Below are 16,371 nucleotides of genomic sequence, written 5' to 3'. Positions count from 1 at the left end.
AAGCACAAAGTAAGACCAAAAGCCCCTGCCCAACCTTAAGGCTAGACTTTGAGCCCCAGAAAAGGGTAGCTCACAGTGTTCTGAAATCTGCAAGCCATTAGCAGTCCCAGGGGGTGATTGAATCATCAGCAGAGGTGGTTTTCAGAGATCCCAACTCATAGGCCATAATACCCCCTTGGAAAAACTGAAATTTGCAGAAACCCAGAAATAGAGCTAAGGGTAGCATCAAAGAAGAACTGAAGTTTAAGAGAGAGCCCTCTCTTCTCTGAGAACAGAACCCACCTTTAAAATAAAAGTGAAAGTCAAGGAAAAGGCTAGAAAAATGAGCAAACATAAAAAAAAAACCTAACCAAAGAAAAATTTTATGGAGACAAAGAGCAAGTAACAGACATAGAAGGGGATAGTGAAGGCAAAGCAAACACACACGAATTTTCAAAGAAAAATATGAATTTGTCTAAAATTCTGGAAGAACTCAAAAAGGATTTAAAAAATAAATTAAGAGAGGCAAAGGAAAATGAAAGCAATGCAAGAAGAAATGGATCAAATGAAAAAGGAGGCTCAAAAACTCACTGAAGAAAATCATACCTAAAAAATTAGAACTGGACAACTAGAAGCTAATGACTTCATGAGACATCAAGAAATATTGAAACAAAATCAAAAGAATAAAAAATAAAAACAGAAGAAAATGTAAAAAAGCTCATTGAAAAAACAACAGGTCTGTATAATAGATCCAGGAGAGACAATTTACAAATTATTGGACTACCTGAAACCCATGATCAAAATAATGATGCCTGGACATCATAATACAAGAGATTATCTAAGAAAACTGCCCTCATATTCCTGAATGGAGGAAAACAGAAATTGAAATAATCCATAGTTTACCTCTGGAAAGAAATTCCCAAATGATAACTTTCAGGAATACTATAGCTAAATTGAAGAGCCTCCAAGCCAAGGAGAAAAGACTGCAAACAGCCAGAAAGAAACAATTCAAATGTCATGGAGTTACAGTCAGGATTATACGGCACTTAGCAGCCTGCACTTTAAAGGATCAGAAGGCATGGAATGTGATATTCTAGAAGGCAAAAGATCTAGGTTTACAGTACAGAATCATCTATCCAGAAAAACTAAATATATTCTTTCAGGGGAAAAAAATGGTCATTTAATTAAATAGAAGATTTCCAAGCATTTCTGATGAAAAGGCCAGACCTAAACAGAAAATCTGATGTTCAAATGCAAGAGCCAAGAGAAGCCTAAAAAGATAAATGGGAAAGAGAAAATTTAAGGGACTCAATATGGTCAAACTACATGTATTCCTATTTGGAAAGAGGATATTTGTAATTTTTTTTAAAATGTTATGGTATTAGAGCAGACAGAGGGTGTGGAAGTAAGCTGATTAGGATGACATGATATGCCAAAAAAAAAATCTCCCATCTCTGCTTAATTATTTCTTACCCTATTCTACCCTCAGAGATTTTTTTAAACCCTTACCTTCCATCTTAGAATCAATACTATGTAGTGGTTCCAAGGCAAAAGAGTGATAAGGACTAGGCAATGGGGTTAAGTGACTTGCCCAGGGTCACACAGCTAGGGAGTGTCTTAGGCCAGATCTGAACCCAGAACCTCCCATCTCTAGGTCTGACTCTCAATCCACTGAGCTACCTAGTTGCCCCTCCTCAGAGATTTTTAAAAGAAGAAACATGCTTCCAAATCTCCTCTGTGATTTCTCTACTACAAGTTTGCCCACATCAATGTTTTCTGATTAATTCTTTTACATAAAGACACTAAGTCTTTTCGAGCTAATTCATTCACATCTCTCTTGAACACCAAAAGCAGTATTGTTTCCAAAAACAAGGGTTCAACAGTATCAGACAATCATGACTAAAGAAGTCAACATCAAAGTAGTGAATGGGTCTAATGGTCTTTGCCTATTCTTTTATCTCCTAAAACATATAACAATGAATTAGTCAACAAGTATTTAATAAGCCCTTATTATGGTGCCGCTTTGACTGATATGTTAGTTTCACTGAATTGCTTTTTTTTTCACTTTAAAAAGAATCTTGGTGATTACCAATGGCTTTCTGGGCAGCAGAATAGGAGTAATATATTTGGAAATGAAGAAAATATAATATGTGTGTAATAAAACCAAAAAAGGGGAAAAAAGAGGTAATGAACATGTCATCTTAGAAATGAGGGTATATAAAGAAGAGAATGTTGGACACAATCTATTTGTACCCTCATCTTTAGATAAGCTTTCAAAAAATTCAGAGACAAGATAGGTAAGATTCTACCTCCTGATACGTTAGAATAAGGATTTACATTATGCCTTTAAATATGATTCTCAGAGAGTGTCCTTAGATTGTCAAAGGAATCCATGACACAGAAAAGGTAAATAACCACTGCTCGAGAAGAAAGTTGGGCTCAGGAGAAATGGGAAGTTCACTATCTTTAGTGACTAAGATACAGTTTATTCTGATAAGAAGAAAAAAGGAAAAATTTATATCATATATATACTTATACATGCATATGCAAACACATATGTACATGTGTACAAACATGCATGTACACATACATGTTTGTACCATAGATGTCTGTATTTTTGTGTGTGTGTTGGTTACATGTTACTTAGATATACACAAACTAGTAGACACAGGATGTCATTGCCATAGATTTCAGCAAAATATGTGATTAAGTCTCATGATATGCCTGTGGAAAGATGAAGATATGTGTAAACTAGATAATATTGAAATGGATCCATGATGTCTTTGATTCAGAAACTCCCTCCAACAGTGTAAATCACAAGCCATTTGTGCCTGCTGAAAGAAAAAAAAAAGGAATGTCTTAGCCATGATTCTGAGCTGAAGATCTAAACTTTAATTATGGTAAATTAAAGCTGGAGGTCTCACTATGCCCAACCTGGGGCAAAGACCTCATATAGATGTTCAACAATATGCTTTATATGTTTTTGACAAATATCATTAAGTCATTAACAACTCAAAAGGTGCATTGTATGTTAAGAAACAAGCTATAATGTTTGGTAACATTTAAATTATTTTTGTAACTTTTTTTGTAATATTTAAATTCTAGTATCCAGTGTAAGGGGTAAAAAAGGGTTTTGATTGGGTAAATATTAAAAGGTTGGTGTTAATCATAAATACTTATGAATCTATCTACATAAACAAACACAGGAATTATATGAACACAACTACAAACACTTTCCAAACAATTAAAACTATATCTAAACAATTAGAAAAATATTGACTGCTCATGGGTAAGATGAGCCTACATAATAAAAATGACCATTCTGCCCAAATTAATTTACTTATTTAGTGCCATATCCATCAAACTACCAAGAAACTTTTTTTACTGAACTAGAAAAAACTATTACAAAGTTCATTTGGAAGAACAAAAGATCAAGAATATCAAGGGAAATAATAAAAAAAAAAAAACATGAAGGAAGGTGGCCTAGCAGTACCAGATATCAAGCTGTACTATAAAGCAGTGGTCACCAAAACAATATGGTATTGGCTAAGAGCCAGAAGGGTGGATCAGTGGAATAGATAAGTGACGTCAGCAAGAAAGTCTATGATAAAACCAAAGAGCCCAATTTTGGGGACAAAAATCCACTATTTGACAAAAACTGCTGGGAAAATTGAAAAAGAATATGGGAGAGATTAGGTTTAGATCAACATCTCACACCCTACGCCAAGATTAATTCAGAATGGGTGAATGACTTGAATATAAAGAAGGAAACAATAAATTAGGTGAACACAGAATAGTATACTTGTCAGACCTATGGGAAAAGAAAGATTTTAAAACCAAGCAAGAGTTAGAAAAAATTACAAAATGTAAAATAAATAATTTTGATTATATTAAATTTAAAAGTTTTTGTACAAACAATGCAACCATAATCAGAAGGGAAACAACAAACTGGGAAAAATCTTTATAACAAAAAACTCTGACAGAGGTCTAATTACTCAAATATACAAGGAGCTAAATCGATTGTATAAAAAATTAAGCCATTCCTCAATTAATAAATGGGCAAGGGACATGAATAGGCAATTTTCAGATAAAGAAATCAAAACTATCAATAAGCACATGAGAATGTGTATTAAATATCTAGTAATCAGAGAAATGTAAATCAAAACAACTCTGAGGTACCACCTCACACCTGGCAGATTGGCTAAAATGACAGCAGGGTAGAGTAATAAATGTTGGAGGTATAAGGATGGGATTTGTTCAAGGGGGATGGGACGAAAGGAGCCAGAAGAAGGCAGTTGGTGAAAGTTACTGACAGTTGAGACCAGAGAGAATTCTGGGAATTTCTCCGGGAAGAAGGAGAGGAGAGGTCTTTGGGCGGAGGACTGGGAGGAGAGAGGAGGAGGACACCCCATCTCGAATCCAGTCCTGAGGACTTCCTGAGGATCTTTCTTTGGAAATTGAAACCCTGATTTCCTGGTCAAAGCCATTCATTGCATCAAGACTTCAACCATAAAGTCAGTTAAGTTTTGCACTCCATTTTGAGAGTGATCTCTTAGTATCCTTCACCCATTACCCAACCTTGCTGAGAGACCCCCTTACAGTCAAAACTTACAATTATAGGAAAGGATAGAAATAGAAATAGAAACAGAAGGAGAAGAAGCGGGGGAGAAGCTTAGAAGTGGGAACCATTGGGTTTCCCATCTAAGTGATGGATCCCATAGGAATAGGGAAGAGGGCACCCCCAAATCCCTCTGCCCTTCACCCCTTTCCCCATTCCCTGAATTGTGAATAATAAAAGTCATTCATCTCTCAGATAGCATTCCAGAGTGCCTGAGAGACTACAAGGGAGAGGGGAACCACAACTTGGTCTGGCTGCCTCCATCTTGAAGTCAGACCACCCACTGTGAATTTAACTGATGGGGGGAGGTTTGTGTGAACCCCACCCTTATTTGGGATTGGATTGGGGTATCACATAACTCCTCTTATAGGGAAGCCTTGCCCCCAACTCCTATGAGGCAGCACGACCATCCAGGTCACCCAGTTTTGGGGTGACATCCCCTGAAAGTCTCCCAATGTATATTCAGCCCCAGGGGTGAGCTGGAAGAGAAACTCACCATATAGATTCTCTTTCTCTCCCTTTTATCAAGCATTGGTTATTGACTCTCATTATTATTATAGTTTTGGCAGAGCCAGCTTAGGCAAAGTACCTAAATAATTCTGGGGGGAAAAAAAGCCTCTGTTTGAACCAGACGGCAGTCATTTTTCTCCTCTCTACACAGCAAAGAGGACAAACTTAGCAAGCAAAGAAAATTTAAAGGCACAGTACCATAGAAATTTTACATTCAAACTGGTACAATGGATGCATCAATGGGGAAAACAATTTGTACCATGATGGGAATCCTTACATTACTATAAAACTTTTCGACTATGATTTATAATTTCTGGATCATAGTGATCCTAGGCCATATAATGGGAATAATAGAAATATATGATTCCTGCCAATGGTTGAAGCTAGAAATAGGTCAGGTCTTTGCTTTCATACCAACCACAATTGCAGTAATCATCTCATTCCTCCACTTCTATTGGTCCTTAAAGAATTTAGTGCACAAATTGCTAGGACACAAGGATGATAGCGCTGTATTGATAATGACATTAAGAAAGGAGATAGCAAAGTTACTTGAAAAGAATGCTCAATTGAAAGGAGGAAAAGGGGTCACAGTAGGGGACAAAATAGAAATAGCAGTGCAAACAACTGAGGAACATACAGACATAGCAAAGAAAATAGAGGAAGGGGCAAAAGCACAAGTAAAACCAATATTACCAATTATTGATCACATGATTTTGCAGCCAGACTCTGCATTTCTCCATTTAAAAAGACATAAGCCATTCACTGCTGCAGATCTAGACACTCTAAAATAATGAATGCCTGCCTTTTTTTTTTTAAATCCCATCAAGGCCATAAAAGAATTTAAGAGAGCATTAAGACTTTTTGATCCCATATTTTCTGACATTGAAATTCTTCTTTCTGAATTATTTATAGAGAGGATGTGGCAAAATTGGGACATTAATGCATTGCTGGTGGAATTGTGAACTGATCCAACCATTCTGGATGGCAATTTGGAACTATGCCCAAAGAGTGCTAAAAGATTGCCTGCCCTTTGATCCAGTCATACCATTGCTGGGTTTGTACCACAAAGAGATCATAGATAAAAAGACTTGTACAAAAATATTAATAGCCATGCTATTTGTGGTGGCAAAAAATTGGAAAATGAGGGTATGCCCTTCAATTGGAGAATGGCTGAACAAATTGTGGTATATGCTGGTGATGGAATACTAATGTGCTCAAAGGAATAATAAACTGGAGGAATTCCATGTGAACTGGAATGACCTCCAGGAATTGATGAAGAGTGAAAGGAGCAGAACCAAGAGAACATTGTACACAGAGACTGATACACTGTGGTAAAATCAAATATAATAGACTTCAATACTAGCAGCAACACAATGACTCAGGACAATTCTGAGGGATTTATGGAAAAGAACATTATCCACGTTCAGAGGAAGAACTACAGGAGTGGGAACAAAGAAGAAAAACAACTGCTTGAACACATGGGTTGATGAGGACATGATTTGAGAAGTAAACTCTAAATGACCACCCTAGTAGAACTATCAACAATATGGAAATAGGTCTTGATCGATGACACATGAAGAAATCACTGGAAATGTGTGTTGGCTATGGGGGGGGGGAGGGACAGAAGGGTTGGGGAGGAGAGAGTAAGAACATGAAAGATGTAACCATGGCAAAAAATTTTCTAAAAAAATAAATAATAAATTATCTACATCAGAAAGAGACTATAGAAAACCCTTTCCAGGCATTGGGTACAGCTGGCACTGATTAGTAATTCTATTCCTCATACACAGTACTGGATCACAGATTCAGAGTGGAAGGGAGTGCTAGAGGTTGGCCACAAGGGAGCAAGGGCTCTGGTGGAAGTTCCAAGGCAAAGAGAAATCTATTGCAGGAAACAAGGGGCCCTTCCTGGGCAAAGACCAGAGCAGCAGTAACCACATCTCTTCCAGGATCACACCACTCTGGAAGCACCAAAATCTTGCAGATCTCCAGAATTAGTTCTGAAAACAGCAGTAAAAAAAAACCCTGGAATTTGGGACAGTCCCCTTAACAGGCCCAACTTTAACATAAAGTTGAAAGTCAAGAAATAGGTCAGAAAATGAGCAATCAACTTAAAATGGAATTTGACCATAAAATGTTACACTACGACAGAAAAGATGAAGACAAAAATTCAGAAGAACAGTGTGAAAACAACTAGAAATAAAGCCTCAAAGAAAAGTGTTTATTGAACCAAAACCTAACAAGAATTCCTAGAAAAGTTAAAGAAAGAAATAAGAGTGGTAAAGGAAAGGCTGAAAAAAAGAATGAGAGTGAATCAAGAAAATTATGAAAACTGAATTAACAGCTTAGCAAAAAAAAAAAAAAGGCACAAAAATACTGAAGAAAACAACATCTTAAAAAACATTCTTGTCCTAATGGTAAAAGAGATACAAAATTCAATGAGGAAAAAAGAAGTCTTTAAAAAGTGTAACGGGACTTTGGAAATGCCTGTTTTTGGGTTCTCATGGAAATTGCAGTGGGTGTTAGGGGAAAGCCCCACTCCCAACTGGTTGTTGTGGTATGATAGGCTAGGAGTCAGGTTACAGTTTGTCTTGACCAGCAGAGATGGCTGAACCTAAGATCTGCAGTGGGGCATGTGGCAGGCTGAGAGCATAGAGAACAGAGAGACAGAAACAGAGTGAGAGCACAGAGAGAGAGAGAGAGATGCGCAGAGTCTATCAGGTACAATTGAGGCAAGAAATATGGGAACCTAGGTGGCTATGAATGGATCACAGATTCTACTTTATTGAGCTTATAGTTACAATATTTATAGTTTCTACACTCCAGGATCAAAGGAAAATGATATATCAAGAAGAAGGTAACATGTCAGAAACATACATCTCCCCTAACTCTAAATTCAGAACTCTATTAAGGAAATTCATAACAAATTAACTGACTGGATTCAGAGATTGTTGATTAAACAGATCGTTTCAACCTCAAGAGAGGTTTCTGGTGGAGCACTCTGTCTTTGGAAATGTTCTCTTTAATATTTTTGTTGATGAATGCGTACATGGATTTTTGTTAAATCTATGGATGACACAGAGCTAAGAGACAAAGCTAATGCTAATGATAGCAAAGCTTGGAAAGATAACTACTATGATAAATGAGAGATGGAGCCAAAGGATCTCAATAGGCTGGAGACTGGGTTGACTCAAAAGAGGAAATTTAATAAGGATCAATGTTATGTTTTGTCCTTGGTTCAAAAAATAACTGCAAAAGTAAAAGATGGAGAGAAGACTTGGCTAGAAAATAATCTGTATCAAAAAGACATAGGGATCTTAGTGAACTAAGTCTGAATCAGCAATAATGTCGTAGGCAGAAGAATTAATGCTAACCCCACTTTATAATAACAGAAGTATATAATATCTAATTTTAAGGGGACAGGACCACTCTATTCTGTCCTGGTCAGTTTATGTCTGGAGAATTATATTCAGTTCTGGGAACCAAATTTCAGAAAGTCTTTGACTGCTAGAATGTGTGCCTAGGCAAAATACTGGAATGGGGAATGGACGAGAAATGATGCCACCCAAGGAGGGTTGAAATAACTATGGATATTTAAACTTGAAAAGAAAACCCTTAATCACATGAGAGTCATCTTCAAAGATATGAAGGATCCAAACTCACATAGCAGAATGTTTGCACTTGCTTTCCTTGGCCCCAGAGGATAGAACTAGAACCAATATATGGGAGTTATAGAAAAACAGGAATCAAATTCAACAGACAGAAATATTTCTATCAATTAGAGTTTTCCAAAAATATAACAAGCTGGCCCTGATGTGGTTCAAGTCCCTCTTCACTACAAATCTCCATGTGGAGTCCAAAGGACTACTTGCATAGAGGCATCTTGGATAAGATTCGTAATTTTGGTGGGAGTTGTATTAGATGACCTTTGAGATTCCCTCCAATTCTAAGTTTCTATAATTCTATATGCTTTCATTGCCAAACTCAGAGTTATGAATAGCCTATGCTGCATATGTGCAAAACACATAGATAAATAAAAGCACAACTTCATGTTGTATAAATAGAATCTGAGATTTCCCACATCATCTAGAACTAGGAAAATTATAATTATAAAAATAGCTTCCATGTACATTTTAAGAAACAGTTCTGTCCTTAAGTTTTAGGAACATTTAGATATTCTTACACTCATCAAGATGAAATATTTTGTCTGGAAGAAGACTTCCCTGAGAGGATGCCTTGAATAAACGTGCACGGGCACTGCTTACTCTTCTAATCTTCACGGGGTCCACTGGAGGTTTAGGAAAGGAAATAGAAGCTTCATCTTCTTTAGATAGAGATGCAAGAATTTTTGGTTTCTAGAAGATTAAAAAAAATAAAGACTAACTAAAGTCTTTCTGTCCAAAATACAAGTCACAACCCTGTAGCCAAAAACCCACTAAAAGTACATGGTTGCCATTTGTGTACCTCCAGGGGCACACAAATAATTCCTCTCTTACCCTAAAGAGCTCATTCCTTGGAATTATACAACTCAAATTTTATTACCCACAAGCCATTCTTACTTAGACATGATGAATATTTTATTTTTTATTGAACTGTTTTGTCAACCTTTATCCATACACTAAATACAGATAGAGCATATCTGAAAACACAGATGAGCTATGCATGAAAACTTAATGAATTATAAATTTCTGTTGGTATTTATAGAATCTACACTGCACATTTATCTAACAATAGTTTAATTTGAGACCTAAAAGGAAGATTCACAGGAATATAATCAAGATTACCATATACCATTTAAATGCCACATCAGGCTTTTTACCTTTCTTGGCCTATCAGTAGCTTTTTAACCCTGATGACCACACCTTCTATCTGGATACCTTCCTCTGGGATTCTGCAACACTGCTCTGTTCTGAATGTCCTATCTAACCACTCCTCTTTTTGTTTTTGTTGATTCTATGCCCTACCTCCTAAGAGTGGGTGATCCCCCAAGGTTTGGTCCTGGGTCTTGAATACACCCTCTGATCAGCTCCCAGGAGTTCAATTATCATCACTATGAAATCTGTTCCAATCTATATATACAGCCTTAGTTCCACAGCACCAACTGCCTGCTGAACATCTCCAATTGAATATCAGCTCAAATTCAACATGCCTGAGAGAAAATTAATTTTCCCTCCCCAAACCCTCCTCCAAATTTGTCTAATTTTGTTATGGATACCATCACCTTTCCACATACAGATTCAATTATCTTCAACATTCCTCCATTCCCAATATTTAATTGATTGGATGCTGAGTCTTGTTTTTACCTACAACAAACTTCATATCCATCTATCAATTTTCCTCCACACAAATAGGTTCCAGCCTGGATCAGATGCTTATTACTACTCCTCTAGGGAACTAACAGCCTCCTGAGAGAGAATGCCTGGCCTGAAATTAGGAACACATCTTCCAGAGTTAAAATTTACTCTCAGACACTTATTAGCTGTATGACTTTAGGCAAGTCACTTAACCTCAATTTCCTCATCTCTAAAGTGAGCTGGAGAAGGAAATGGCAAACCACTCCAAAATCTTAGTCAAGAAAACTCCCAACAGGGTCATGATGAGTCAACACACCTGAAAACAACTAAACAAGAACAAAGTAAACTGCCTGCTTTCATCTCTCCTATCTCCCAACCATTCTCCACACAGCTGCCAAAATAAACTTTCCAAACTTATCTAATCATACCATTCAACAAACTTCAGTGGTTCCCCACTGGTACCCACTTCTTGGACAAAATAGCCTGGCATTTAAAAGCTTTCATAACCTGGCTCCAGCCTACCTATCAGGACACCCTGTATTCTAACCAAATTGTCTTCCTAACTCTTACTCAGGCCCACAATTTCTATTTCCCACAGTTATGCTTTTCATAGATGGTCCATAATCACTGCCTTCCCCCTCCCTGCAACCCCCTAGGTCCAGAATGCATTCCCACCCTATATCATCCTCCTGGAATCCTCAATTTCCTTCTATGATCAGCTCATGGACTATCTCTTCCTTAAAAGTCTTTCTCAGTCTTCCTGGTTATTAGTATCACCTCTCTCTTCCAATTACTTTATACTAATTTATCTATGTAAATGTTATACTCCCCCCTTCCTACCCTAATAGAAGCTCCTTAAGCCCAAGGTGTGACTTATCACTTGATTATTTATCTCTAGCATTTAGCCTAGTGTCTTGTATACATAGTGGGTGCTTAATACATCTTCCTTACATTAGATAAGTGATTCCATTAATTAGCATCTCCATCTTATCAAAATGTTTCTTGAAGCATTTTTCTAGGTCTCTGAAGTTCTATGCTTATAAGTTTTGGAAGGGCAACACTACTAGCAAAATATCAGAAATCAGTGAAAACAACCTTGTGAAAGTAGAAAAAAAAAGCTGCATCCAGAAATGTTATATACAGCCCCAATTCAGATTTCACAAAAGAACAGCAGCACCACAACATCTAAGGATGACCCTTTAAGCCACAGGCCTTTTTCTTTCCCTTTTTGCTTTATACTTAAGTCCACTATTTAAACAAGAGGATAATACAAAAAGGAAATATTTAGAGAATTTTCTTTCATATTAAATTCAATAATTATTATAGCTATAGTTCACAAATTGAGGTCTAAGAAAAATATCAGAAATAATGACTACCCCAATCTATAAAACAGTGAATGAACAGAGGGTACTGAGATGATCCTTTTTTTTCACTGTTCTTTCCTCAAATAATTCAAGCAAAACATAAATCCAAATGAAATGAAGGTCGTCCTTCAAAGGTGATAGTTAATCTAATCAGTGGTCTATTTTTCAAAACGTTTCTTGATTTTTCTTTTAGAATGACTTTCACACAAGAAAAAAGAAGCTTGGTCTCATTACTTCAGTCACACCTTATTTTTTACTTTAAAACCCAATTTCATCATCTACCTTAGTCACCCACATTATTCATCAGACTTGACTCTGTACTTATCATTTCAAAAAAAGCAAATTCATTCTCACACAACAAAAATTCTGATTCATTTGAAGATATTTAAAAGAAAATGCTGTTGGCTTTAAAAACAGTTCCAAAAAAGGAATTTTAAAAAATATTTTGAACAACAGAAGCATTTTTCAATTAAGTGTATAGCCTTTTCTCAAACCCCCATATATGCACCCATATGATTAGTTTGAAGGGGACAACACCTGTTTAGAAATATTTATGGTATATCTGGTTTTTAAAAATCAGTCCTTTTATTCAAATTCCTTAAAATGTGGGCTAAGATGCACAAAAATCTGACAGATGCTGAAGCAACTGGTTAAAAACATTATATGATACATAGATGTATTTAAAAAATAATATAATGTAGCCCATTTTCAAAAATCTGGTTCTAGCCTACTCTTCAAGATTTATCTCAAATTAATCCCTTTCATACAATTTTTGTTCCAATCAACTTGCTGTTTGAGACTTGACATTCCACCTCCCATTTCAATGCCTTTAGATAGATTTATTCCCCATACCTGGATTGTACTTCCCCTCTTCAGAGGAAGTTTTTTCTTAACTTTATATCTCTAGTGCCGAACAGGGTGGCTTTCACATATTCCAATGGTGGATAATAGACTTGCAATCCAAATAGTTATCTAATTTTCCTGAATTTTTTCTTACCTAGTACTTAACAATAAAGGAAACTGAATTTCTACAAAATAATAGTAGTGATTCAAATTCTCACTTTTTCTAGGTTCATCATCAACTACATCAACTACAAGGATATATTTTAATGCACAAAAAAATGTCCTAAATAAAGACTTATAAGACATCTAGCCTTAACAGGATCAAAGATTTGGAGTAGGAAAGAACCTTAAAGGTCCTCTTGCCCAATCCCCTCACTTTAGAGATAAGGAAACTTGGGCCTGAAAAGATGAAAGGCCTTGCTCAAGGTCACAGAGTTGGCAAAGGCAGGATTCTAACCCACTATTCTCAGGCTCCAAAAACAATACTCTTTCCACTGATCCACAATGCTTCTTATTACTAGGAAAGTGAATGATTCCCCCCAAAAAGAGCAATTGAGTCTCTTCTGAATGTCAGGATAAGGTCTAAAAACTTAATTTTGAATAAGTATGTACATATACCAAGGCTAAAGGATTTAGCTAGAAAATGATTAAAACTGAACCCAATAAAAACTTCATTCCCTCTTTACCAATGGATTGTTCTGAGACTGTTGGCAAGTGAATGATCCTTTCAACCTTAGTTTAGTAGTTAAGTAATCAATCAATGAATATATATTAAGTACTTATTGTGTATTAATATTGTCCCTTCTATGTGCCCAAAACTGACCCAGACTCTATATCAAAGGAAAAAACATTAAGACTATTTAGTTACCTCAAAAGGCAATTTTAAGTACATAGGATAATGCTTTTATTTTGAGTTTTTCCAAGGAGAGATGCTATGAAAGACATAATGAATAACATAATGGTTCCATAAGATCCTTTGTCATTGAAGAACAAGACTGATTTGATGAACAGTTTTGCCCAAATTTGGGTAACCTATTTGGCATTTATTTTTCTTATAGAAGTTAGCTACATTTTAGAAATCAGGAAAAAAAATAAAAAAGAAAGAAGCATATTAAAAGTTTAATTTAAGAAGCTTATTTTCCTGGTGTTTTATCAATTAATCATTAAGCATTTGCTTTATGCAAAGCCTTTGGGAAAGCAGAAAGGATACAAAAAAGAAAATTAAGATAGTCCCTGGTCCTTCCATCTGTCAAGAACTGAACACGATCATGAGATCTCTCCTTTATGCATTGTTTCCCTCTATTAGAATGTGAGCTCCCTGAGAGCAAGGATTACAATTGATTTTGTCTGGATTTCCAGACTTAGTAAGAGAGTTCAGTACATATTTAATATTTTCCCATTCCATTCCTAAGAGCTTATATTTTACTAACTCCTCACTAATAACTAGATAATATATTCAAGTTTTAGAAAGGAACTTCTATTCTATACATTCTGTAAGGGTTCTTAGTATAATAAAAGACTATTTTAATAGAAAAACCTGAAAAAAAGTACAACATTTCCTAGTAGATTTTTTGAATTATACAATCAAATGCATTTATCCTAATACTAGATAGTTGGAAATATGCATTGTTCAAATGAAACTAAGTCCTAATTAGATGGGCAACTATACTATAATTCCTTCTCTAATTAGTGTAAATGATAATAATTTAAAAAAGAAAATCAATATTGTCCATTAAATAAGAATAATAATTATTCATGCATTTGTGAACTTTGTAAAACAATTCAACACTAATAGGCCTAGCCTCCCAGAAGTCAGAAAGGAGAGAATTTTCTTCAAAATATAAAATCTCTGAGATCTTGCCATTCTCTGAGCTCTCATTACTATGATTTGATCAACATATAAACTAAGCAGCTTTGATGTTCTCAGTATATAATGCACTGCCATGGAGTTATTCATTTCAATAACAATTAAAATAAAAGTAATTCACATTCAAAGAGTTAACTCTGTGCACTAAAGAATAAACCTGGGAGTCAATATTTTAATTACAAGCAGAAATTATTCCCAGATCCTCCTATCCTCAAATCCCTTGCTCTCTACCCTATTTTAAATAATTTATTTTAATATTTTAAATACTGTTTCACTTTAAAAAGTGCCCAGAGTTTATGGCAATTAGATTCTGTGAGTACAGAAGAAATAAGAATTCGGTTTAGACAAAAACAAACTGAGACACTAGATAAGATACCACATTTATTAAGTAACGGTCAGGCTCTTTTTGTCAGTTTTCATAGTCCAAACATAGGAATGCAGCCATCCTATTTGAATACTCACACCAATTTGAAACAAACATTGCCAATAAAAACATTTTTTGTCATTAAATGAGAAAAAGCACAACTACCTGCCAAGCACATTCCACATTTTCGGCTGGTAAGAGATCAGGAAAGGAAGGATCCCCAGGCTCAGTGTTAATGAAAGGAGCATAAAGGAGCATAAAGAATGAGGGCTCAGGGAAGGAGCAGGTTAAAAACTCAGTTCTCCACTGCCAAGTCTAAAAAGGTAACATATTTGCGGATAACCTAACTTATCAGTTGCTGGTCCCTGATCATGATCATCAGCAAAGCAGCCTATCACCTCACCACATTTCCAGTCCTATACAGGACCTAGCAGTTCAAAAGTTCATCACCATATGAGCTATCCTTTGAAAAAAGAGGTGAAATCAGAGTTTAAGGGCTCACAAGGAGAACATGTGTAGAACAGATAAAGGTCTTGGATGGTCTGTTAATTCCACAATTAGAAATGGGCCTCCTTACCTTGAGGAAGATGGCAAAATAAAAGATTGCAACAGGGCCATTTCTCCCTCAAAAAATAGTAATAAAGATTATTGAAGAAAATTGCTAAAACTCACACAAGCAAATGAAAATCCAACCTGACATCAGGAAAATTAAAGATGATCACTAATCTAATTTTTAAAATATATTAAAGAATAAGAAAAAACAAAAAGAAAGTAATGTGAAAAAATTTATACTTAAAATAGAAGCAATGCAAAAATTCATCAAAGAGACACAAATAGGTAAAGGTAAATAACACTCAAAGAATTTAAGAAAATTGTTAAAATTAAAAGAGAAACCCAACCCAACGGAATGTGTATGTGTATACGCATATACATATAAATAACACATCCATCTAAGTGTGTGCACATAAGTATGTTTGAGGGTATGCATACACACACACATACACATATATATATGAACTAAAAACTAAGACTGAAAGAGGCTTTAAAAATTTCAGAATCTAAAATGACAAAAGTCTCCAAAACAAAATTTGAAAATAACAATGAATCAAAATAAAGCCAAATCTAAAATGGGAAAAATACAAACTAAAATTAAACATGTGGAAAGCATAAAAATAAGGTAGAAAAATAACTAGAATGAGACCTGGAAACAATGCAACTGAAAATTATAGATTTGGACACTATGACATGGCGAGAGAAAACATCAAAAAACAAAATAATCTAATTGTCAGATTCTGATAAATTGATCAAAGAAACTTCTTGGAATTAACAAGAACAAACAGAAAATGGAAGATAGAACAAACTCAAGTTACCCTATCAAAATACTTTTGAGACTTCAAAACTATATTATACTGCAACTAGAACCAAAAAAATTCCTCATATGGCCAGAAAAGATGCTATACATCAAAAAAAGTCAACTAGGCTCTCACCAGATTTATTTATAAAAATCACAGAATGATCAAAAAAGTTTCAAC

The 16,371-nt window shown here is 35.4% G+C and overlaps 1 protein-coding gene across 1 annotated transcript in view; it reads right to left on the bottom strand.

Annotated features, from left to right (window-relative positions):
* Nucleotides 1–16,371, bottom strand: part of ARMC2 (armadillo repeat containing 2) — a 169,756-nt gene that overhangs the window by 135,485 nt on the left and 17,900 nt on the right. Inside the window, exon 4 of the mRNA XM_044676675.1 lies at nucleotides 9,291–9,462. Coding sequence (XP_044532610.1) covers nucleotides 9,291–9,462 — 172 coding nt within the window. The remainder of the gene's footprint in view (nucleotides 1–9,290; nucleotides 9,463–16,371) is intronic.

Source organism: Gracilinanus agilis, chromosome 4 (assembly GCF_016433145.1).
Source record: "Gracilinanus agilis isolate LMUSP501 chromosome 4, AgileGrace, whole genome shotgun sequence".
Taxonomy (NCBI): Eukaryota; Metazoa; Chordata; class Mammalia; order Didelphimorphia; family Didelphidae; genus Gracilinanus; species Gracilinanus agilis.
This window is presented reverse-complemented; position numbering and strand designations above follow the sequence as displayed.